Source organism: Trichomonas vaginalis, chromosome IV, assembly GCF_026262505.1.
Source record: "Trichomonas vaginalis G3 chromosome IV, whole genome shotgun sequence".
NCBI lineage: Eukaryota > Parabasalia > Trichomonadida > Trichomonadidae > Trichomonas > Trichomonas vaginalis.
In genome coordinates, this window is record NC_067206.1 from 27,508,136 (window position 1) to 27,532,281 (window position 24,146).

The window sequence follows — 24,146 nt, forward strand, 5'->3', positions numbered from 1 at the left end:
TGTGACATTGCCATGTGCATAGTATATATGACCATCTAAATCTGTTACGGTTAGTCTGAGATTGTATCCTTTCTTATTTCCGTCTTGTATGGCAGCAAGTACTCCCATGAAGCCTTCTTTGTTCTTTCCTTCGTCAAAGTTTACTGTAAAGGTTCGACCAGATGTAATTTTACTTCTAACTTCACGATACTTTCATATGCATATCTTGTTCTTTCCATGGGAGCATGTGCGTCTTCACCTTTTCCTTTTTTCCTTCTCAAAGGATGCAATTGTTCGTCATGTTTCCAGTAGAACTGGCAAAGCCGTCGTGTCCTTCAACTTGAGGTTCATAACATTGAAAGGCATGTCCATAAGACGTCTTCTTCTAACCTCTCAAGTCTGTTTGGATAATTTGCCGTGCTGTTTCTAAGTCCATTTCATAGGAGACCAGACAGTTTGTCATAGACTTTTATGGGTCTTCCCTTCCTATATTTAAACTTCTTTGAAACTCTCCAACCATATCTTTCTAACTCTGCTTTTATTCTAGCAGATTTCTATCCATTCTATACGGGGGCATTTTTATAAAAATAAAAAAATGTTTTTTCTTTACTTTACATAACCACCGGCCATAAGTCTTTGACGCCAACCCATACCAGCTAATGAAGGTTGACTTGGTTTAGTTTAAACTAAACTTTGGTTTTGGTTTTTCTTCAGTTTTTGGCTTCCCTTCTTCTATTGGTTTTTCGTCACTTTTCGGTTCATCTGACTTTACCTCACTTGCTGGTTCAGTTGTGTCGTCAACATCTTCATAAATATCATATGCCATTTGTTTCTGTTTTCCTTTCAACTTTTTGTGTTTGTTGTAAAGTTTAGAATATTTCGACTCTAAGTCAATGAGATGTTCTATAATGAACTGTTGGTCAGTGAAGTAAACTTTTCCATCTGTTGTCTCGAAAGCTCCTTCAGACTTCAATATTTTATTTGTGAGAGTCTGTTTCTTTTTTGAGATACTTGCCGTTCCATTTTTATGAAAAGTGACTTTGTAGTTAGGGTTTGTATTTCCAGACCTCACACTTTCTATTATTGAATTTTTCTCTTCATCTGTAAGTTCTTTGACAGGTTTTGACAATGGTTCTGAACTTTTTGTTTGTGGTGTCAAATCTACCGTTTCAACTTCTTCGGTCATTTCATCTCAGTAAAAAATTTTAGTTTGGTTTGTTTTCAACTGGTTGTTGAGGTTTTTTAAGTCGGTCTAAAACTTCCTGAGGTATAGGAAGAACTTGACAAACACGTGGTTGTGTAACTGCTGGAAGCCGACAAAGCCATCTTGAGCCCATTTGTCTCAATGCTGTATTGTTCATTTCATCTCAGTAAAAAATTTTACATTCCCCACGTTTGAGGCGGTTGAGGTTGGTTGTTGTTTACCCACTGTTGTGCATGGTTATATCCTCTGTTAAAGAATCTTTCACCTTGGTCCATGTAGTGCCTGCTTGGTTATAGTAGTCATTTGCTTTGTTATAGTAGTTTCCTGCTTGTCTTCCTACATTGTCCATCCATCCTTGAACTTTTCCTCTTGTTTCAGGATTTGGAATAAGATTTGCTGCATCTCGTGCTACCTCCCAACCTTTCTGTACGTTTGTATAATAGGTTGTGCTTTCTCTTTCAGTATACCTAATGTACTCAAAATCTTCCTTCCAATTCCAAATGCACCTCTGGCTAGTGTTCCCACTGCGGGCAAAAATCTAGATGCGACTCCTGCTAATGCGCCAAATAAACCCATTTCTTATGGGTTAAAAATGACGAATTCAAACAAGGACCCGTATGTTTCTAAAGCACAAAGAAAGCACTCATGGTAAAAATCTTTAGTTCAACACCAAATGCTTGGTTTATGGATATCTTGGAAAACATTCCGAGGTATAGAGAAGATGGACCACCATACTGGCTAATATTTGTCGGTCAAAACACAAGATACTGTGAAGCCATACCATTATGGTCCAAAAATATTTTAGATGTGAAAACTGCTTTGACAATATTCGTTGACAAATACCATCCAACAAAACTGACATCTGACTGTGAAAGTTCTTTCAAATCAGACGATATTAAAAACTATCTGCGTTCAAAAAATGTAAACCAATATTTCATTGTCGACCAAAACCATTCTGCTCTTGGTGTCATTGACAGTTGTATAAAAATCTTAAGAGACTTAAACCAACCACAAGGTGGTGAAGCAAATGAAATGTCATATGACGACAAGTATAGACACTTCTCCATGGCAAAGATGAGACAAGTTTTAAATATTTACAATAGCCGTAAACAAAAAGGTTTGGGAAACCACTCCCCCGAAGAAATGAAAAACAACCCCGACTTAGAGAAAGACTATATATTTAATAGTTTAGTCAAAAGAGACAAACAAGAAAGAATGCCAGGCTTCAAACTTCAGAAAGGTGACAAAGTAAAAATAGAAATACCTAAACGCGACCCATATGAAAATACTATTGACTATGACAACAATGGGAACTCGACAGGTACTCACATTCGTGTTCGTAAAAATAGAAGAAAGTATACAAGAGAATATTATGAAGTTTTAGGCAAACATGGCAAAATGTACAGACTGCAAGCAGAAGATAAAACTACTATTGTCAGACCTCGTTTCAAACTTGTTAAGGTTCAAGGTGGTATACTTTCAAAGACAGTTCCTAACAAATATAAGACAACTCCTGACGAATATGCTAAAGAAGTTGAAAATGACGACTAAGCATTTCTATACCATGCGTAAACTGTCATGTAAGGTGGCATGTAGTCTTTACTTTGTCCCGTTGTTTGCGTATACCCTGAAACGCGATGTGTATGGTTTCCTTCTCCCTGTGTTACCCCAGAACAATTTATAGCAAACTGAACGTCGTCTTTAACATCATATCCTTTACCTTTTTCATTGCTGACCAATCCCAAAATCTATGCTTATGCCAACCTGCTTCAGATGTACTTAAATCTATGTAGTGACTGTGCAGGTAAGTTTTCACCTGAAATCGTTTTACTTCCACCTGTTTCCTTTGAAGAGTTTGCACAATACAAAAACCTGTCGACTATTTGAGTCCAAGTTCCAAAACCAAGTACTACTTCTGGTTGGTAGAGTTCATTGACGTGTAAATAGAACCTATAGGATATACTGTTTGAAGTATTTCTGTCTTTAACGTTTGAAGCTCTGTTTTGTCAGCTTTTTTATCATATAAATCTTGAGCAGTGAATTTAACTTTTTTTTCATCCTCCATGACATAGACATTTCTACATCTAATGTCTTTATCCGATGTTAAACCTTCTGGAAAGTTAGGAGGTTTAAAATATAATCCACCCCCACCAGTTTCTTCAATCGTTCCTAAAATACTTTCTATACCAACAGTTGAGAAGAAGGTATGTGTATGTCCAACGTCACTTTTCCTGTTTAAGGTTTCTTGTAAGTTTGTAATATTTGCAATGGTATGTGTATGTCCAACGTCACTTTTACTGTTTAAGTTTTCTTGTAAGTTTGTAATATTTGCAATGGTATGTGTATGGTTCTTATCCGCTTTAAGGTCTAAACATCCTGAAACCCACCCTGTATTGGCTTTACCTTTTAAAATCTTCGATGTCCGTTCATGGTACCATTCAACCCTTTCTATAATTTCATTGTCTTTTTCATCCACATATTCCTTATCTGCCTTCTTCACTAACCCACTAGCCAGATATGCTAACTCATCGTCAACATACTCTTTGTCAGCTTTGTTGTCAATATCTGCTTTCAAAAGAAGTTCATCTATAGGTTTCTCGTTTAAAGTTCCTTTTGTTGGATTTATACAAACAGTATGGTTCTTACTGTCTTGAAATAGAAACTCGTCTGTCAATGGGTTTAATGTCAGTTTTAAGTTTCCTTCTTTCAATGACTCAGATATCTTAGAATAGTTTGAAAAGTTTGTTGTGTTCTTATTTAGAGCTTGCAAAATGAGTTGTCGGTTGTGTTGTATTTCTCTCATAGACGCTGTTTCTTTCGACATTTTTATTCTAGATAAAAAATGCTTCCAATAGAAAAAGAAAATTCAAGAGTTGCTACAACTAAACCATTAGATGAACTTTTTACGAATGTCGGTCAAAAGTTTGAGACAGAGACCGTAAAGCATGAAGGCTATCGTTTTGACTACCCACTAAGATGGCTAAGAGACCCATCCGTCACAAAAGCTATTGGCTTTCGTAGAATGAAGTTCATTTCAGAAGCCATACATGGTTTCCCATTTACGGTCGGTTTTGAAGTTCGATACTATAACAAAGAAAAACGTACGTATGAGAAATTTGAACAGGGAAAACTTTTACAAGTGAATTTGCTTGTAAACTTAGAAACAACTCTTCAAGCTTTTCAAGAAAAAATAAACGATATCTATATCGAATATGCAAACCAGTATAACATTGACGAAGGAGAATACCATCTCGATATTGTTTATGACAGGAAAAATGCAACTGTTAAAATCAATAGAATAGAAGACCTTGGAGACAACGTTTATATTTCTACAAAATATAACAACTTGGCATGGTATAGATTTTTGAGGATGTTAAATCAGCCTGCAGAATATCCAGTACACCCGAACTTTTATGAAGTCGAAAACCCTAATGGAACATATGAAAATGTTTTCGACTCAGATGCTATTATCGTTCATGCTTCATTTTCTGGTGCACAAAACTCTTTTTTATGCTTGGCAAATGACTTTTACGAAAAACCTACAAAGCTATATGAACCACCGAGTGGAAGTATTTCAGACTTTCAAGTATGGTTTACAACAGATGGAAGAAAGAGAATAGTTCCATTATACCATGCGTTTTACTTAGAACTTAGTTTCATATACAACTACTATCGAACGGTAAAAATATAATTTTAATACGGTTGAGGTGTTGGATTTGGTTGCCAACTAGACTGTGGTGCAGGTTCAGGCTGTTGTATAACAGGAGCTTGTTCTTCTGGTTCAGGGTCTTTAGGTATAATACCAACGAACTGACCTACTCTTTTACCAATATTTTTGACTCCGTTCCAAATTCCTCTTCCGACAGATTTTATTCCATTCCATATACCTCTTCCAACATTTCGAAAGAAGTTTCCTATTCTTCCAAAGAAACCCATTTTACTATATGTAAAAATCTAATGTCCACCTAGTCTCTTACGTTTCCTGTTGAGTTCCATAGCATTCTTTAACTGGAGCTCATACATTCTATTTCTCCTCTGGTAGAAAACATATTCCGGGTCAACTCCTGTGTTCGCGTCATCTGCATAGAGTTGTTTATATCCACTTCAGGGTTTGTATAAAACTCTTTCCATCTCATATTTGCATACCATGGTGGCAAACCTAACGCAGCGTCATTTGACATGGCAGTTTGCATTTGTACATCTGTTGGCACTTGACCATAGTTTGCCATTGCAGTTTGTATTCTAACTTCATTTGGAATATTCTCTGGGTTTGGTTGTCCAGGTTGCTGTGCATTCGCTAAGTTCTGTGCGTCCATTTAATATTAGATAAAAATATCTCTTACGAGTACATATGCTGAACATTTGCTGGTATTGGTTCATCTTCATATTCTCTATATCTTTCTGCCACGTCAAATAAGTAAATGACACAATGGAAAAAACCTAAAACAAGTAGTCCTATTTCAAACCACATTTACTTACCAATAAAATTTCTTTGTTGTGACACTTTCTCCAGTTTATAGGACCTCTCTCATATTCTATCTTATCGTATCTAAAATCATAGTCATGTATGTCCTCTAACCATCTCATAACGGTTTCCAAACCACTTTTATCGGATGTAAAGTAAAAGCATGGATGGTTATGTAAAACGTCTAAAGTTTCTAAAGAGTCTCTCAAAGTCCAGTCTACTTGGTATTGAAAATCCCATGTGTTATAGAACGGCGGGTCCACTATAAAGAAAACATTTTCCTTGTTTTTATATTTTTCATACAACTCTGTCCAATGACATCTCACAAACTCTATACCCTCAGTATATTTTTCTATGTTCTCTTTGAAAACCTTTGTATAGTTAAGATATAAAACTTTTGACATAAGTGTTTCAATGTCATGAACTCTTATAGCACCACTATATAATAGTCTAGAAGATATACTATCCCAGTCAATATACTCTGCTTTTTTCAAAACCTCTCTGACAGTATTTTTCTTATCTAATGGTATACGTTCCATCTTGCCTATAGGTATCTTTTCTTTCAACTCACTCAATATTTTGTTTGTGTCTGGTATATGTTTGAGACGGTTCGTATAGTTGTCGAAGTCATTGCATATAATCTTTGAGTCAGGAAATACAGTATGGCACAAATGAGATATATAGAAACTTCCACCGAACAAATCTACAAATGTTAGACCATTCGGTAGTTTCTTAAGTTCTCTCAATAGAATATCTTTACATCTACTCTTATTTCCAAAGAAGGGTAACGGTGGTTTTGTAAAATTCATTTTATATTTAATAAAAATGTTTTTTTCCTGAAAAGTGACAGAAAAGTGACTGGGGCTAGAGGGCACGAAGTGCCTGGAGGCCCCACTACCTTTTTTTTTTTTTTTTTATTTAGTCATATTTTGCATAATTCTAAGTAGATTTTGTAAAAAATCAAGAAAGAAAAATTTTAACGTGCTTTATTTTTTCTTTTTTATAATAATACATATTATTATATAATTAACATATTCATAATGTTTCACCCTTTCAAAAATATAATCCTCCTCCTCTCAAATAAACGTACATACGGGTGACCTCTTTTTTCAAAAAATTAAAATTTGAAATTTTGGGCTCAAATATTAGAGATTTTTTCAACCTTCAACGATATATGTTGTCTATATCAGACCTCCTTTCTTTTTGATACTTAACATTGTTCCTAAATCTTAGCCGTTAAGGCTGTTCTGCAAATATTTTTTTTTTCGAAAAATTCGAAAAAATTCTTAAAATTCAAAAATCCCTTAATTCCTGAGAATTAGGGTTGTTAGATTCCCGACGATAGGTGTCTTGGAAGATTTGCCTGGTGTCATCATAGTGTCTTTAAATCAAAAATTTTATTTTGGAGTTAGTTTTATTGATTTTCAATAAAAAACATTTCTAAAACAAGAAAATAAAACGATAAAATATTTATATTTTTATATAAGGATCTTATATATTTAAAATAAATATCATTTTATTTTTTTCATTGGTGTCTGTCAAACCATAATACACTATTTCAAAAATTCAATGTGTCTTGCGGTTTCAAAAGACACCTTCAAATTGAACGATAGCACAGACACTATTGAATTTTACCCATTTTATTTAGTTTTTACCCTTTTTATTTTTTAAGAATTAATGACTGAAACAGCCGTTTTGCTATGACCTCAATCACTTTTATTTTTATTATTTTAAATATTATTTAATTTTATTATTTGAATAGGCCAACTTATATTTGAGAAGCTCAATTTGAGACCACTTAATACATTGAAATATCATAAATATTGAAATATTAAAAAGTGTATTTCAAAATATTGAAATTATAAAATTTATAATACTGAAATTGAGACAAATTAATAAATTCAATGTGTTTTTTTTTGAAATAACTCTCAAATATTATTTTTTCGTTTATTTAATGATGAATAAATATGATTGCTTTAGTCAATCATAAAAACTAATTTAAGTTTAAAATAATGAAAGGATAATTTGATCGTTTTTTAAAATACAATTATTTTTGATGATTTGCAAGAATCTTTGAAAAGAATATAATATAGGTTCTATTTTTGTAAAATTTATCCAAATCATGTATTACATAAATTACGATTAAAACGATGAAAGAACCAAAAAGTGTGTTTTGTGTTTTGTTGTTGCGTGTTGGATGCGGGATCCTGTTATTTCCGAAATCGACAAAAAATTTGGAAATTTAATTTCCGAAATCGAAATTATATTAATGTTTTTAATATTCTTATATCAAAAGGATTAAAGTTCATTAAGAGAAAAACAATTCTTCTTCTTCAATCTATTGGCGCATTTATTTCTACACGCCAATAAGGAAGGGAAAATTATAAGACACCATGGTGTCTTCAAAACGCTAATTTTTGATGTTTTTAACAACCCTACTGAGAATTTGAAAAAAGTTTTTTGTGTATATTATTGAAGTATATTGAAGGAAATACAAATTTTATTGCATATTCATCGAGAAAATAAACTAACGAATCCCTCAAAATTGAGAGGGTAATCCTCCTCCTCTCAAATAAACGTACATACGGGTGCACCCTTAAGGTATATGAGATTGAAACTAGAGTTGATATTTGAAGAGAGAAGCAACTATGCTATTGTATGCCGATTACACAGATATAAATAATTTCTGGATGATATGCTATATATGTAATCTTATGGTGTCAAAAAAAATAATTATAAAGATATAAATTTTAAATTGATTGATTTTCATCTTCAAAAAAAGGGTTTGAATAAAATTTTGATTTTTTTAAAATAAATAATAGTGAATTAAAAAAAGAAAAGAATAAGAAAAAAAACATATACATTTTTTGAATACAATAATAAATAAGAACTAAATCTTAACTTAATAAGACTTAGTGTTCCATCATTAGTTGAGCAACAGCGTCATCTGTACTCTGCTTAGAACCAGCGCCAACCATTCTTCTGATTGCGGAATCAGACTTTGATAATCTTTCTAATTCGCTCTTTGCCTTCTGGATGATGTTCTTATAGGATCTCTCATCGATCTGCTCTGTTGCGTTGAAGAACATGTTGAACTCTGTAGCGGCAACAGCGAATAACTTACGTCTCTCGTCTTCTGCTTTAGATTTGACTTCATTAATCTTCTGAGTGAAGTTTGCTTCAGCAGTGATTTGAGCGTTCTTGAGAGCTGATTCATGGAGTTTCTTTTCACGGTTGAACTGTTCTTCCATTGACTTGAGTTCCTTTTCAGCCTTTGCGTTATCTCTCTTTGTCTTGAGAACAATTTGCTTTGCGTCTCTGACTTTCTTCTCTGATTTTGCGAGTTCTCCTGAAAGTCTTTCAACATCACTTCTGTGGGCATTGCATTGTGCAGTGATTTCTGCAATTGCCTTCTCGTAGCTCTCAACAATCTGCTTCTTCTCGAGTTCAGCGCGTGCTGTTATTGACTTCTCGAAGATATCTGAATCCTTCTGGAGCTGAGCAATCTTGTTTTCGCGCTCCGAAATTGTTTGATTCTGGATTGCGACAGCTTGTTTGAACTTGGCAAGCTGTTGTTCGAGAGCTGCGTTTGTCTCTTGTTGCTGTTGGAGGTCGTTTGCAAGCTTTGTCTCGAGTTCTTCGTGCTGTTGTTGGATTGATTGTTCATATGCTTCTCTCTCTTCTTCAATGTTGGCTTCTCTTTCTTCGATGTTGTGCTGGGCTTGCTCAAGGAGATCTTCTTTCTCAATAAGTCTGTCTTTGACGTCTTTGAGCTCGGCTTTCATCTTCCTGTTGGTTTCTGTAAGTTGGTCGTTTTGTGTGGTTAATCTGGCCACTTCATCTTTGAGCTGATTTTCGGTTTCATCGCGCTCGGATTTGATGTTTTGGAGCTTTGTAAGAGCATCGCTTAACTGTGTCTTGAGGGCCTTGGACTTCTTCTTTCTGGCTTCGATTTCGTTCTGCTTTTGCTCGATTTCGCCACGGACAGCGTTAATTTGGGCTGTAACATCGGCGCCGGAACCGAACGTCTGTGTAAATGTATCGACAATAGCCTGGAGATATTCAGCGTGTCTGTGTTCGTCGGCAGCGTGAGATCTGATGCCGGATGCGACTTGAACGAGATTCTGGGAGAGTTTGTTGTTGATGAAGTCCTCAAGAGTAATAGCATTGTCTGTTAATGCAATGGAAAGATTGACAATGAAATCGCTGAAAATTGTTTCGATTTTTTCGGCTCCTGAAGCAGATTCATCTAATTCGCGTGTTAACTCCTGAAGCTTCTGGTTATAAGCCTTGGAGATAATGTGGTAGATGTGCTGTAATTTGGAAGCAGCAGAAAGAGAACCATTCATAGCGACCTTGTCAATTTGTTGAACGATTGATGGTTCAAATTTTGATGTAGAGAATGAAGTGGATGGGAGAACATCTTCTTCTGTCAATTCCTTCTTCATTGCTGCCTTTTGAGTAAGATCTGTGATCTCAGCTTGTAATTTCGAAGAGTTAGAGCGTAATTCGTTGTTTTCTGATTCAAGAACAGCGATTTTAGCCTTGAGTTCGTTGTTGAGATGATTTTGCTTTTCAGATTCGAGTTGCTGCTCGAAAATCTGGCCTTTAAGTGTTTCTGCGTTCTTCTCAAGATTCATGATAGTTGCTTTGGCCTTCTGTTGGTCACGGCGGCGCTGTAATTCGGCCTTCTTGTCACGAGCTTCTTCCTTTGCATGAAGAGCACGGCGAATGGATTCAACCTCATTGATTGTTTCCTGGTGAACAGTCTTGAGTGCTGCATGCTCGCGCTCGGCCTTATCTAAGGCAACTGTAAGTTCTCCGATACGTGTCTCCGAAATCTTGTTCTGTTCAGTAGAGGCCTTAAGCTTGCCGTTGACTTCATCAAGTTGCTTGTTGAGTTCGTTGATTCTGGCGATGTATTGATCGTTGATGATTTCCTGGTCAGCTGGCTTGATTGATGGTCTTGCTTGCTCAACTGGCTGTTGTTGCTGCTGTTGTGGCTGAACAATGATTCTTGGAGCAATAACTGGAGCTGGAGCCTGAACTGGTTGGGTTTGAGCAGCAACGATTGGCTTTATAGCTTCCTTCTTTGGTGCTGGCTTTGTTTGGGCTGCAGCAAGCTTTGTTTCAAGTTGAGAAATCTTGCGCTTAAGATCGCGAACAATCTGAGCATGTTCCTCATTAAGTTGTGCTGTCTTTGTATTCAAATTGTTGATTTCGTTCTTGTGCTGAGCCTCAACGCGGTCAGAGTTCTTGGAAGCGAGGTCTAATTTATGTACTAATTCCTTGTTCGTAGCGATTTCAGCCTTAAGCTGCTGCTTGATGGATTTAATCTTTCTTTCATATTCTTGGGAGCGATCGTCAGAAGGCTGTCCGAATAATAACGGCATGTTCTTTGCTGTTTCTTGTGGTTCCTGGACAATGAAACCTTGAGAGGCTTGTTTCTCAAAGAAACTAGCAAGGTCATCAAAAGATTGGAAATCTTTGTTCAGGTAGTGAGAAGCGTTCTCGAGCATTTTTTCGATTCGGCCTTGGAGAGTCTTTTGAGCAATTTGGAGCTGCTCATTAGCGGACTGTGATGCTTGGAGTTGATCATAAAGAGAATCATTTTGGGCTTGGAACGATTTCTTTGTCTTTTCCATTTCTTTTTGTATGATCGCAACATCAGACTCTCTTTGAGCATTCATCGATTGTCTTTCCTCAGTAATCTTCTTTGCTGCCTCGTTTTGTGCTAATGTGGAGATCTCGAGGCGACGGACTAAATCTTGTTTTTGATTATTAAGCTCTCTGATCTGCTGCTTCAGCTGTTCGTTCTCTTTATGAACATCTTCCATCTTTTCTGTTAAAGCGACAGCTTGCTCGAACTGGGCTCGGAGAATATTATTCTGTTTTGTTAAAGAAGCAATTTCTTCTTGGAGCTGTTCGCCGCAAGTCTCAGCAAGGAGTTGGGCATCGGTTGCAGAATCCATGTTGCTCGCATTGACCGATGTATTCAAGTCACAGTCAGAGCCTGAGTCGAACATTTTTTTATTTCTGAATTTTTTTTTAACTAAACGGTCTCCACCTTTTTAGAGAAAATATCCCGCCATAAGAAATTCTGATAAATCTGTGTTATTATTGTAGTAAAGAGCGTATTTTCTTTCTTATATTGGATTGATAACTTAATTATTTTGTTTGATTTTGACAAAATAGAGTAATTCTGATTTTGAAGGAAAATACTATAAATCCCGCAAATTTTAATATGATATGAAACATCAAATCGAATTTATATCTTATTTTTCTATCAATTCAAAATAATGGGTATATAAAAAAAAAAAAAAAAAGGTATTGGGGCTTCCAGGGCTGCGCCCCTCTAGCCCCCTGAAGATGTTTAGTATAACATGCAGTTTATATAAAATGAGGTTTTTTTTGGGTGCTGGGGGCTTCCCAGGCACTTCGTGCCTTCTAGCCCTAAAAATTTTTGAAAGTCGTTGCTGTTGACTTTTTGGTAGAGGACTCAAAATAGTAGAACTATGTCCGGACAAGTAAGGGTCTATCGTCGCTACGTCACCAGGTCCCTCGGTCCCTCGGTCCCTCGGTTAAACGAACTTCTCTGAAAAAATGAGACAACATGACATTTTGACAACAGTCCAGGAAGTCTTGACAATATAGAATATGAGAGAGGTCCTATAAACCGGAGAAAGTGTCATATAAACATCTGTCAAAAGCCGCTTTTTAACTTCACTTAAAATGCCACGTAAGCTACGTAAGAATATACGTAAGAGGAAGAGAGCATTGAAACATCCAATAGTAAAACTGACACCACAACAACAGTTGCAACAACAAATGATGAATGACCCCACTATGTTGCAACAAATGTCAAGCAATCCTATGCTTTTAAACCGAGTTGTTGGTGCACAGAGTGGAGGTTTAAGAGCGGCACTTTTAGCGAAAATGGCAGGCTTTGGTGGAGCTGCAGACGGAACAGCCTATAACCCTCAAAGTCAAATGAATTTGAGTTCACTCAAAAATCAAATAGCAGATGTCAAAAAGTCAAACATAGACATACAGAAGCAAATAGGTGAAAACGAAAAGAAACTAGAATATGACAGACACACAAAGAAACTCAATGAGTTAAACGTAGAGAAAAAGAAGAAAGAAGAACAACTGAAAGAACTAAGTACAGAGCAATATGCGAAAAAAGTGTCAGAAAAAGCAGCAGAAGTAGCAAAAATGGAACAAGATGTCATAAATTTGAAAAACCATACTACTCAATATAAAGTACTGAAAGATGAAGAGATAAAACAAAAAGCCCTGAAGACATATATGGATAGCGATGAGTATAAAAAGGAAGTTGAAGCAAATGTAAAGGCAGAAAAACTTTTACAGTTGCAAAACCAAACCGTACAGTATGAAAACTTAGCACAAGAAAGTAAAAATAACGACGCAGCCATGCAAAAGGCAATGAAAAGCGCAGAATATATAAAAGCTAACAATGACTGGGTAGATGCCCAAGCCAACGCCAAAGCAGCCCAGCTTATAGGGTCAATAAGGACAAAAATACAAGCGGATGAAGACAGTTCAAATGAAGCTTTAACAAATGCTGACTTTAAGAACGCCTTCGAAGCTCTTCATAGTAAGGTGAAACAAGTGAACGATTTCTCATCTGGAAAGAAACTGAAGTCTGAAGGTTTCGACAAAGAGTTAAAAGAAGTAGCACAAAATATGACGAAAATAACAGATGCAGCAACGAGACAGGCAGTTCAAAGTGCCTATGACGCCGTTAGAGCAACTGTTGTGAAAAGTCAAGAAAAAGAGTTACAACAGACCAAAACAGACCTAGTAAATGCTTTCTTAAGAACGAAAAGTCAGGTAGGACATTACGCTGCAGATGGAACATATGTGCCAGCTGGTGGAACTTATATACCAGCTGTTGGAATTTATATACCACCAAACCCTCCAAGAGAAGCACCTGCACCAGGACTACCTAAAACATTTACATCGTCACATGGACACAGACACAGGCATGCACCAAAACAACAACCAACACAACAACCAACAGTTCAAAATCCAGCACCACAACAACAACCAAAACCAGCACAACAACCAACAGTTCAAAACCCTGCACAACAACCACCTCCACAACCAGAGCAAGGACATAAAAGAAGTAGAGAACAAGGAAACCAAGAATTCTTAAAAATGCTTAAAGAAGACTATGGTTACCCAGATACTATTGACTTTAGTGACAGATATAAAGAAGCTATTAGAAAGTTCAAGGATGGAAATGCTGACCCGAACCTATTTAGCTTTATGGCTCAGCACCAAATCGGATATAATTTCAAACCTGGAAAATACAAGCTCGCTAAGGGATATGATTTAATATCATATCATCCAAATGACATGAACGAATTTACTCCGAGATATTTGGTGTCAGAGCTAAATAATGATTCAACTATCTGCATGAAACGCGTAAAAAATAGAGACGGAACGAAAGAACAAAGGCTTATGAATGCGGATGACTTAAATAGGGAATTTGTTGAAAACGGTCTCGGAATATATGAAATGCCAGCAGATGAGGTACAAGAAACTCCACAGGAAGAAGTTCAGATACAACCAGACATGGAAGAAATAGTTCAGCAACAACAGCTAGAAGAGCCTGAAGGAAACGAACAAGTCTCTCCTTTGGAAACTAACTTCACAGAACTAGATGAAGATTTGGAACAGCCGAAAAATCTTGACCCTCAACAAGAGTATGCGGAGAATATGGAATCTTTCCAAGAGTCTAAAAAAAATTCGGCTGACATAGTAGAAGAATATCGAAAAATGTTTGCTGACATACAAAAGACTCCAACACCAGATGAAAATATTCAGCATAGAATGGAAGTACTGAAAGAAAATGTACACAAATACAACAACCCTTTTTACTTACGAGCATTTAACGTTCAATCTTCGGATGAACTCGGTGAAAATAAAAGGTTAAATTTCAAGAAAACATATAGAAATGAAACATTGTTTAAAGTTCATTCAGAACCTAACCAAGATGGAAACAAACCTACTTTTGTTTCTGCAGACGATGGAACTACAATGAGATGGGGTCATAAAGCTAATCCGGATAGGTGGTTCATAAACTTACAACCACAATTCCAAGAAGTTGTAGACGCAATGGAAGTCAATGGTGAACCAGATATAGCTGGTATTTTAAGCGCGGCTTTAATGCCATTGAAAGATATGAAACATGCAGATATTTTGGACCAGTATGAAATGAACATGGCTGATGGAAATATAACACCTGAAGTTCTAGAACATTTATCTCAAAGAACTACACAGAACCATAGAGATGGTATATTTGGTGAAGAGTTTAGAAAGAAAGTTAGGGAGGGAGAAGGAAGAGAACCTATTGTACATGACCTTGCAAACGAAAGTTTACAAAATGTCATAAAAACTTACTTTGCAGACAATGAACTGAGAAGGGATGAATATTTAAGAAAACTCAAATGGACAGTACCAAATGAAATGTTAGTATTGAAAAACATGTTCCTTGACAAAATAAAACCAACTACAGAAATAAACGACGCAAGACTGAAAGATTGGGTAAAAGCTTTCCCATTCACAAAGGATATTGTTGGTAACATGGAAAGAAAACCAGAATGGCTACAAAAACATATATTTGGAAACGAGCTTATTCCATATGGACAGGCACTGTTTGAAGAGCTTGAACCGGAAACTCAGGAAAGAGTCATGCAAACAATACGCGAAGACTCAAATACAAACTATGACAAAATCTTTCTAGGATATAGGTTACCTGAGATGGGCGACCAGAGCCCAAAGGCAAAAAGGACATGGGAAATTTACAACATACTAGGTGAACATGAGGCAAAGATGCAACAACTTGAAGCAGAGGGCAAGTTACCAAAAGCGACACCAAAGAAGAAGAGAAGAGTAGAACAAAGTGAAAGTAGTGAAGAAGTAACTTCATCTAGTGAAAGTAGTGGCAATGAAGGAAAAAGAAGAGTTAAAAACTCAGTCAGGAAGAAAGTAAAGCTTGGTCGGAGTGGGTTCTATTATGACATATAAATCCAACTATTCTATATTTTTACCCATATGAAATGTACGCCGCTCAGAATATAACGCCAACAGTTTTGGATGCTATGAATGGAAATGTTTCCGAATGGTATAACGAATGCGACAATGCCATTAGAAGGTCAGAAATAGTTCCTGGAACTTACGAATATACAACTGCTGTTTCTTATGGAAACGTAGGTGAGTTTGGAGAAGGTTCTTCAACAACAGTAGATATTGCTTGCGACAGGTTTCATATAATTTCTATTGACAACTCTTTCTTATACGTGGAACAAGACATTGAAATAAAACCTTCTGCCAAGTTGTCTGACAAGAAAGGTTGCAATGGAATTTTCTATGTCGGATACCAATATGCTCCAGAAGTTTTCATGGGATATAAGATATATTCTAACTCTGACTTAGTTCAAACAGTAACATGGGCAAACTATGAATGGTTCGCTTTAAGAAACTCAGTACAACCACAAGCTAGAGAACAAACAGACCAGTATGCAACTATTGAAAAAATAAGAAGACTTGACCCTAACGTTCCAGGAGTTTATGTTGACCTTTCTGGACAAACTGCAGCAGCAGTAACCAAAGTAAAACTGAAACTTAGAGTTCCTTTGTCATCTTTCCTCATCTTCAGGTTTTTAAGATACTTGCCAAACTGGGCAGGAAAAATTTCTATCGAACTTACTCCAAGCAAAAATAACTTAGTCATTGCACCAACACAAGACCCATTCACTCTTACAGACGTAAAGGGAGCAAATCAAACGTCATTCGCCGAATTTTGCAAAGACAAAGTTGACTTAGACTTTGGTTTCTCAAACCTCAACACTGAAGTAAACTACTACTTCAATGCTGCTGGAACTGCTTGGGACCCAGTTAAGTTCACATGCGAAAAGTTTGAATGCAAGAGAATAGAAAGCAGACTTGCAGTCTATATGTTGGACCCAGATATTTCAAATGCTTTAGCTGCCAAATATATTGCAGTTCCACTTATGTTCCCTATACACCAAATATCTGTCAAAGACTTTGCAGGTGAAGTTGGAAACCAAAGTGCTGACCCAGGTGCAAGAACAGATATTGCCTTAACAACTGCAATGAAACATGCAGATACTATGTTTGTACTGTTCAGACGAACTATAAATGACTATTCTTGTTTCTACAACCCCGGTATTAAATATCATATAAACATAGATGGCAAATATTATCCAAGAGAAGAATATTCTACAGTTGAGGATATGAGGTCATACAACTTGACATTAGATGCTATGAACTTTAACAACAACTTCACAACAACCATTAACCCTGAAATGCAAAGTTCTATTATGCCATATGTGAAAGTATGGACTCATGCAGGAGGTCAAAAAACTCAATATACAAATGGAGACCGTTCAAACTTTTGGCTTGGCATTCCATTTGCTGACTCAGAAGACTTTATGGGTGGTATTTCAACTGTTGGTACAGTTCAAATACAATATACTGGTGACAGAGACGTCCAAATGAATTGAAAGCAAAGAAGTTTACAAAACCAATAGCACTTTTCACGGAAGATGCTCTTTTGAAAATTCGTTCGATGAAACCTGCTGGGGCTCCTCAGATTGGTATAACGACAGCTTCCATCGAGCAGATTTTGGCAGCAGGTCAGTAAGTTGTTCTTGAACTGACTTCTCTCCGTCAAATATTGACAGTACGCCAGTTTTGATATAATATTGTATTATAAACTTACCTTTAGAAATATCGGTCAGTTTTGTTGTTATATTTTTGTCTGCTTCAAGAACTTTCACCATCTCGGTTATACCAACTTTCTTTGCTTTATGAAAATATTTTGGTTCAGCAAAGACTGCTATTCTATAACATTTTCCATTGTTTGTATAAAGAACTATTCTATCAATGAACTTGTATTGTTTGTGTGTGTAAACTTTGTTTTGCTTCAATTCGAAGAGATACTCAAATACGTCCATCTTTTTATTCTAAGTAAAATGTCATTTCCGAAAAATAGAAGCGTAAGTGTTTCAAAAGGTTTAATGGCGGTGGCAGATGTGAAGTTAAATTCACCAACTCAAACAAACAGTCAAAGTGTTGTTGTCAATGTCAAAGACAGAGATGTTGAAGTGGGGAAACCATACGAAGACGAAGATGGTATAACAATAGTTCCTGTAAAAGAACAACCAACATATCCTGAAGTTAGCAGAGACTTAAGTTCTGTTGCAGATATTCGAAATGACTACCAACAACTTAAAGACAAACTTAAAACTCAGGAGAAGATTTGTCAAGCTTTAGGTCTAATGTTAAACTTGGTTGAGCACAACCCTGTAAAAGTGAACTCATATGTCATCGCACCTCATGAAATTTTGAAAGAACTATTGAAACTTTTGACAGAGGCAGACGATATAAACATCAAAGAAATAGAACCCGACATTGCTTGCTGTGGTGTTTCATATAATGTCATTGACAAGATATACGTTATGAAAGGAGGTGAAACGTTGAACTTAAAATATAGTTTCCCAGACGTCATAAAAATATTTGACGACCACAACATTTCATTAAAGTTTGTTTGCTAAGTAAAAATGTCAAAACTTCTTGAAAGATGTTTGAAGAAAAACAATATAGACTTTATTTCATGTAAAGGACTTTACACACTTTTGAACGATATGAAAGACCCTGTTTTGTTTGTTCGTGTAGACAAAGGAAAGTTCTATGTCTTTACAAAATATTTGAACTTCTTAGACAGAGAACTTCAAGAAACGCCATGTGAAAGTTTAGATGAAGTTCTTCTCCACTTTCAGAAAAACTTTTAAATATATGTAAATGGCAGAAGACATAGTGGTTTATACTATTACGACTAAAAACCCTGAGTCATATAATTCTATAACAACAAACTTACAAAGTCCTCAAGGACGATATTGTAAACTGACCTTAAACACGATGACGACTAAAGCCTGTTTTGCTCTTTTGACACCAGAAGATTTTATTGTTGTGAATGGTAAAAAATACTTCTTTGAAGATACTTACTCAGATATACCACCAACAGGTTTTGTTGACTTATTTAATACTTTAAGGACGGATGTAACATGTGCTGCAACTAGAGCAGGTTTCATTATGTTTGGATGTCCGACTGAGTTTAGTATAAACGATATGAGCTATAATACAAAACTTATATCTGGTTTTTACTACCAACAGTTTCCTATAACAGGAAAAGGTGTCATACAAGGTCTATCTGTTCCATTGACTTTAAGTACACCTATTTTATATATTGTTTCAAACTTAGGTTCAAAGTGTTATTCGAATGTCGACAGAAACTACTATGACCAAAAGATACTCATGCGTATAAACAACACTTTCTCTGCTGGTTTGCCTATTGTTCATTCGAATGCAGAGTTTTCAGCTTTAGTGAACTCAAACACTTTAGCAAACATAAACTTAACCTTAGTTGACGCAAACTTTGTTCCTGTAAAACTTTTATGTCCTATGTATTTGTCAATGACGGCAGAAAGTTTCGAATTGGAAGATGCAACTGGTGAAAGTATTGTACTACAAGAACAACTTCAACAACAAATAGCTCAAGAACAACAAATGCAACAAATAGCTCAAGAACAACAAAGTCAAGAATAAAAAAAATATTTTTTTTTATTTTTATAAAAATGTACAGAATAGACGTTTCAGATTTTTATGACTTCCAAGCCTTCAGAAATATGTGTCCATTTCGAGACTATAACAAAGCAGTCGAGAATTTGAAACGTTTAGTCATTTATGTCGACTCTGCCCCAGAATGTTATGTTATGAAAGAATGGGATGTAGTCTTTAACAAACCAAGAGCGACAATAGTTTCAGAACAAGAATGTAAACAGAAACTTAAGAAAATAAAAGTCGTACAAGTTGGAATGAAGATGTTAGATGCTTGGGATATCTTATTGTCAAAGTTAGAAGATTTTTCAGTTCGTGGTATAAAGTTCTATACACCATCTCCAAACTTCTATTCTATCTTCACTGGATATAAATACGAACAAGTAGAATGGAAAGAAAATGTTATAGAAGCTTGGTTAGACCATGTCAAAGAAATTATATGCAATGGAAACGAAAGAGTCTATGAGTATATCTTATGTTGGTTTGCAAACATCTTACAACATCCAAGTGCTAAAAATGAAACTGCTCTCATCATAATTGGAAAACAAGGAACAGGTAAGAACACATTTTTTACAGATATCTTATGCAAACTGTTAGAGGGCTATTCGAACCCTAATATGACAAACTTAGAAAACATCTGCGGTAAATTTAACTCTTCAATAGAGAATATGAAACTTATAGTATGTAACGAACTTCAAAGTATAGATACAACAAAAGTTTTGAACTCAGATGCTTTGAAGAGTCTTATAACAGACAAAGTTGGAGTTGTTGAAAGAAAATATAAAGACCAAAGAGTTTGTGAAAATGTTGCAAACTTCATCATGGTTTCAAACAACGCCGTTCCGATGAAGTTAGAAAGTTCTGACAGAAGATATGTAGTTGTCAGAACGTCAGAAGCTCATATGCAAGATACAGAATATTTTGACGACTTAGCAGAAACTTTGACACCTAACTTTTACAACCACTTGTTCTCATATTTCATGACATTAGATATTTCAAAGTTCAATCCAAGACAAATTCCACATACCGAAGAGAGACAAACATTGTTAGAAGCAAACAAGAGTGTATATGAACTGTTCATAGATGAAACTGACTTTGAGTGTTTAGATGAAAGGTCATTGTACGATTCGTATAAACAATATTGCCAAGAGTATGGTTATATGACAGCGTCTAAACGAACATTCTTGGCAAATGTCAAAAGTCTTTTAGACGTACAGAATGGTGTATATACAAAGAAAATTTTTCTGAGTAAATTTTAAAAAAAAATATTTTTTTTATCCGATAGAAAAGATGACGAAATTCATCTCAGTCAACAAGTACATGTCAGGACTTAAAGAAGAACTAGACCCATTCACATATTTGAATGTTTACTTCTACCATTTTGAAAAGTCTTCATTTGACAAAGTTTGGAACATCGAACCAGTTAAGTTTGCTATTGTGACTAAAAATGGTGCGAAATTTGAAGACTTAGACATAGAAGGTTTGTTAACAGTCAAAGAAAGTTTTGACAGAAGGTTTTCAAACCTTAAAGAAGGCAAAGCATACAAACTTGTTATACCTTATGAACCAAAGAAAGCAGACGACTATGAATATTATGAGTCTAAGATAGTTGAAGTTCAAGGTAAATTGGGTAAAAAGATTTTAGAGTCTAAGCCAGTGTTTGCTCCTAAAGAGGAAGAGAACATTGACATTGACCCAGAAATGTTCTAAAAATAAAATTTTATTTTTACATGTCATATCTCCCCTTCTCTGGAACTGGTTCTTTCTTCTCTTCTTCTACTTTCTTTTCTTTCTTTCTCTCTCTTCTTCTCTGGTGGAGTTATGTCAAACTTCTCAGAACCATATTTTTGTAAAAGTTCTTTGTCCTTTAATAGCTCTTCTATTCTGTTTTCTATTTCATTTTCAAGAACAGCGCATGTGTCTTCTTTGCATTCTAAGAAGTTTTGTTGACTTCATCTCTCCAAGAGGCGTCATCTCTGTCAACAAGTCTGTCATTGACAAATTTTAAGACTTCTCTGCTTAAGGTTTTATGGTTCTTGTCATATTCCCAGAAACAGAACTTTAGAACAAATTCCCCTTTCTTGTTTACACTATGTAAGATTTTATGGTCGACAGATGTTTTGCTGTCGAAAAGCTTGTCTCGAATATAGATAGCGAAATCGCTAGACATTTCCTAAAAGATAAAATTTTTAATTTTTCTAAAAATGTTAGAAAAAAGTTTGCTGACATTGACAAGAAATTTGAGAATGTTTTAAACAAGAACAAGAGGAAGTTGGAAATGCTCAGATAAAACCCATACATGACAAGTTCTTATTTGCTCAGAATGGTATAACAGGTCTAATTGCACCACCTGGGTCGGGTAAGACTTTCACTTATCTTAAAATGGCTGCACAACAACAAGAACTAGATGAGAAGAACCCATTCTATGAGTTAGTAGTCATTTGTAGTACTTCTGGTCAATTTGACCAAACCGTCAATTCGTTCAAAGATATTATAAAAAGTCTAAGTTAGTATGTATAAAAGACTCTGAGTTGTTAGATTGGATAAAGAAGTACAAAGAAGAGTTTTGAAGTACAATGCTATAAATGAGTATGTCAATTCGAGGTTTAAAGACCCAAATGAGGAAATGCAGAGAATATTAGAGAAGAAACACTTCAGAAACAAACAGAAAGAGATAGAATACATTTCGAAGAAATTGCAATCTTACGATTGGAAGACTTACCCTCATAGATGTCTTCTTATCTTAGATGACTTTGCTTCTCATCCTTTGTTAAAGAACAGAGAACAAGACATGTGTCGAATTCTTAAGAAGCTCAGACACTTTAACATCTCAGTTGTCATTTGTGTACAGACAGCCAAGAGTTTAAGTAAGGATGTAAAGAGAATACTTACTGACATTGTACTTTTCCCCGGATTGTCCGAAGACGATTTCATGGAACTTATGAAAGAGTCCATGGCAGGTAAGTTTGACAGACATGAACTATGGGAGAAGTACAAAGTCATACAAGACCCTCATACTTCTTTCAGAATTCATATCTACGCAAACAAAGTTCAAATTGTAAAAAGTCAAGCTTGAAAATGTAAGTGTTTGAGTCTTAGTCTGTTGTGGTGCTGGGGCTGTCGGTTCTTCTGGCTTTGGAATGGACTCGGTTGGTGGTACGTCGGACATTCGTTTGTGTCCTGTCGGATCGGAAGGAAGGACTTTTCCTGTCGGAAGGAAGGACTTTTCCTGTCGGAAAGAAAAATTTTTCCTGTCGGAAAGAAAAACTTTTCCTGAAGGTCGGCCAAAAAGTTTCTCAATTTTTCGAAAATTTGAATGGTTTACGGACGGACAACTGGAAAAATTTTTCCTGTCGGAAAGAAAAATTTTTCCTGTCGGAAGGAAAATTTTTTCCTGTTGGAAGGAAATTTTTTTCCTGTTGGAAGGAAAAACTTTTCCTGTTGGAAGGAAGGACCTTTCCTGTCGGAAGGAAGGACTCGGAATGCCAGAAGGAAGGACTCGGAATGCTAGAAGGACTCGGAATGCCAGAAGGACTCGGACAAGACAATTTACCATCTAGAGCTACCTGAGCCATCTTTGGTGTCAAGCTTGAAAAATAAATGGTTCATTTACTCTTCCTCTTTGAAGTTGTCAAAATACTCTGTTATCTTTTCCTTCAGTAGCGGCAAATCTTCTTTGAATGTAAGTATTGTACAACCTTTCATATCATAGTGTGTTTGAGGTAACGTATCTTGAACTATCTGTTTAACATCTTCATTTGGTGTCATTGAAATCGGTAAGTTTTCGCGATAGAACCAATTTCTGTCAGATTTGTAAATCTTAGCTAAGTCGTAAAAGCTTTTGTTGTTTCTTCTGACTAAATGCAACATAACCATATCTCTGTCTTCTTCATTCTCCATCTCTTCAGTGTAAATCATATACTTATAGTTCTTTTCCTTTCCTTTTGGTACCGAACGTGGTATTCTTTTCTGTATGTTTTTGTCTTTTGCTTCAAGCTTGTTCTCTAGCTCTTCACGTTCTTGTCTATGAATTTCGTCAAGAAGTCTGCAAATATACCAAGCATAACGAGGCGAAGCCCATTGTGCCACAGCATTTACAAGAAGTCTATGTACATACCAACCTCTCAAACCATTTGGCAAATTTTTACGATTTTCATAGAGTTTTGGCGACCCGAAAAAAGTCTGTCTCGCTGTGCTTCGCTCAAAAGTTCTTGTGTGCTTTGGTTTTTGAACCAATCGTCTGTATGTTTGGTATCTGGTGCAAAACATGCTGTCAAAATACTTTGCATTTGGTACATGTCATCTTTGACCGAACGAATGAGACGTAACTGTTTGTTATACTGAACCCACTCGTATTCTTCATCTATAGCTTCATGAACGATAGCAGTTGTTGTGTTCTCTGTTGTTGTCATATCTGTCTTTACATACAAAATAAAAAAAAAATATTTTATAAAAACTAGCGTTATTTCTATCTTGTATAAAAGACCAAAAATAAACGCTTTACATGTATTTTTCAGCAACTTCGTCAAATAATTTTATAGCTTTGTCATCTCATCTACTTCAAACGTTTCTTTACCTTCGTGGGAGCACCATACATTTCTCAAACTTTTCAAGTAGTTCTGTTTCAGCAGCTCTCATATCGTTAACAAACGCAACCTTAACTCTATTGACTATACTGTCATATCTTTGAGTTATATTAAATGTTCTTCCTATCTTATATCTCTTTGTATTGAAGTCCTTCGGTTTCTGAACGATGTAAAGTAAGCCTTCACTGCAACGTTCCGTATCGAATGAACCATATGTTATGAAATTATATCCAACAACTGG

General features: G+C 35.7%; 8 protein-coding genes and 4 pseudogenes across 12 annotated transcripts, besides 2 other annotated features; 7 read left to right on the forward strand and 5 right to left on the reverse strand.

Moving 5' to 3' along the window:
- Nucleotides 1–3,755: a mobile genetic element.
- Nucleotides 586–1,165, reverse strand: TVAGG3_0178960 (annotated as a pseudogene). Its single transcript has one exon. A coding segment is annotated over exon 1 (580 nt).
- On the reverse strand, nucleotides 1,185–1,340 carry TVAGG3_0178970 (uncharacterized protein; the record flags this gene model as incomplete). The annotated part of the gene is made up of 1 exon (XM_051225553.1): nucleotides 1,185–1,340. One exon carries the CDS (start codon nucleotides 1,338–1,340, stop codon nucleotides 1,185–1,187), a length of 156 nt encoding a protein of 51 aa, XP_051110539.1.
- Nucleotides 3,756–4,025: 270 nt separating the features above from the next.
- TVAGG3_0178980 (uncharacterized protein) lies at nucleotides 4,026–4,485 on the forward strand (the record flags this gene model as incomplete). Its single annotated transcript, XM_051225554.1, has 1 exon — nucleotides 4,026–4,485. A coding segment is annotated over one exon (460 nt), but the record flags the coding sequence as incomplete, so codon positions are not given.
- Nucleotides 4,486–5,137: 652 nt separating this feature from the next.
- Nucleotides 5,138–5,499, reverse strand: TVAGG3_0178990 (annotated as a pseudogene). The gene has a single exon. A coding segment is annotated over exon 1 (362 nt).
- Nucleotides 5,500–5,638: 139 nt separating this feature from the next.
- TVAGG3_0179000 (phage tail repeat-like family) lies at nucleotides 5,639–7,071 on the reverse strand (the record flags this gene model as incomplete). The annotated part of the gene is made up of 1 exon (XM_051225555.1): nucleotides 5,639–6,457. The coding sequence occupies one exon, from the start codon at nucleotides 6,455–6,457 to the stop codon at nucleotides 5,639–5,641; it is 819 nt and encodes a 272-aa protein (XP_051110541.1).
- A 1,444-nt stretch (nucleotides 7,072–8,515) lies between these two features.
- On the reverse strand, nucleotides 8,516–11,674 carry TVAGG3_0179010 (biological adhesion protein; the record flags this gene model as incomplete). Its single annotated transcript, XM_001301230.1, has 1 exon — nucleotides 8,561–11,674. The coding sequence occupies one exon, from the start codon at nucleotides 11,672–11,674 to the stop codon at nucleotides 8,561–8,563; it is 3,114 nt and encodes a 1,037-aa protein (XP_001301231.1).
- A 706-nt stretch (nucleotides 11,675–12,380) lies between these two features.
- On the forward strand, nucleotides 12,381–14,303 carry TVAGG3_0179020 (kinase-related family; the record flags this gene model as incomplete). Its single annotated transcript, XM_001301229.1, has 1 exon — nucleotides 12,381–14,303. A coding segment is annotated over one exon (1,923 nt), but the record flags the coding sequence as incomplete, so codon positions are not given.
- Nucleotides 14,304–14,657: 354 nt separating this feature from the next.
- Nucleotides 14,658–24,146: part of a mobile genetic element that runs on past the window's edge.
- Nucleotides 16,397–17,343, forward strand: TVAGG3_0179040 (annotated as a pseudogene). The gene has a single exon. A coding segment is annotated over exon 1 (947 nt).
- On the forward strand, nucleotides 17,720–18,256 carry TVAGG3_0179050 (protein of unknown function, DUF4106 family; the record flags this gene model as incomplete). Its single annotated transcript, XM_051225556.1, has 1 exon — nucleotides 17,720–18,256. The coding sequence occupies one exon, from the start codon at nucleotides 17,720–17,722 to the stop codon at nucleotides 18,254–18,256; it is 537 nt and encodes a 178-aa protein (XP_051110542.1).
- TVAGG3_0179060 (uncharacterized protein) lies at nucleotides 19,017–19,296 on the forward strand (the record flags this gene model as incomplete). The annotated part of the gene is made up of 1 exon (XM_051225557.1): nucleotides 19,017–19,296. A coding segment is annotated over one exon (280 nt), but the record flags the coding sequence as incomplete, so codon positions are not given.
- Nucleotides 19,337–20,086, forward strand: TVAGG3_0179070 (uncharacterized protein; the record flags this gene model as incomplete). The annotated part of the gene is made up of 1 exon (XM_051225558.1): nucleotides 19,337–20,086. A coding segment is annotated over one exon (750 nt), but the record flags the coding sequence as incomplete, so codon positions are not given.
- Nucleotides 21,702–22,395, forward strand: TVAGG3_0179080 (annotated as a pseudogene). Its single transcript has one exon. A coding segment is annotated over exon 1 (694 nt).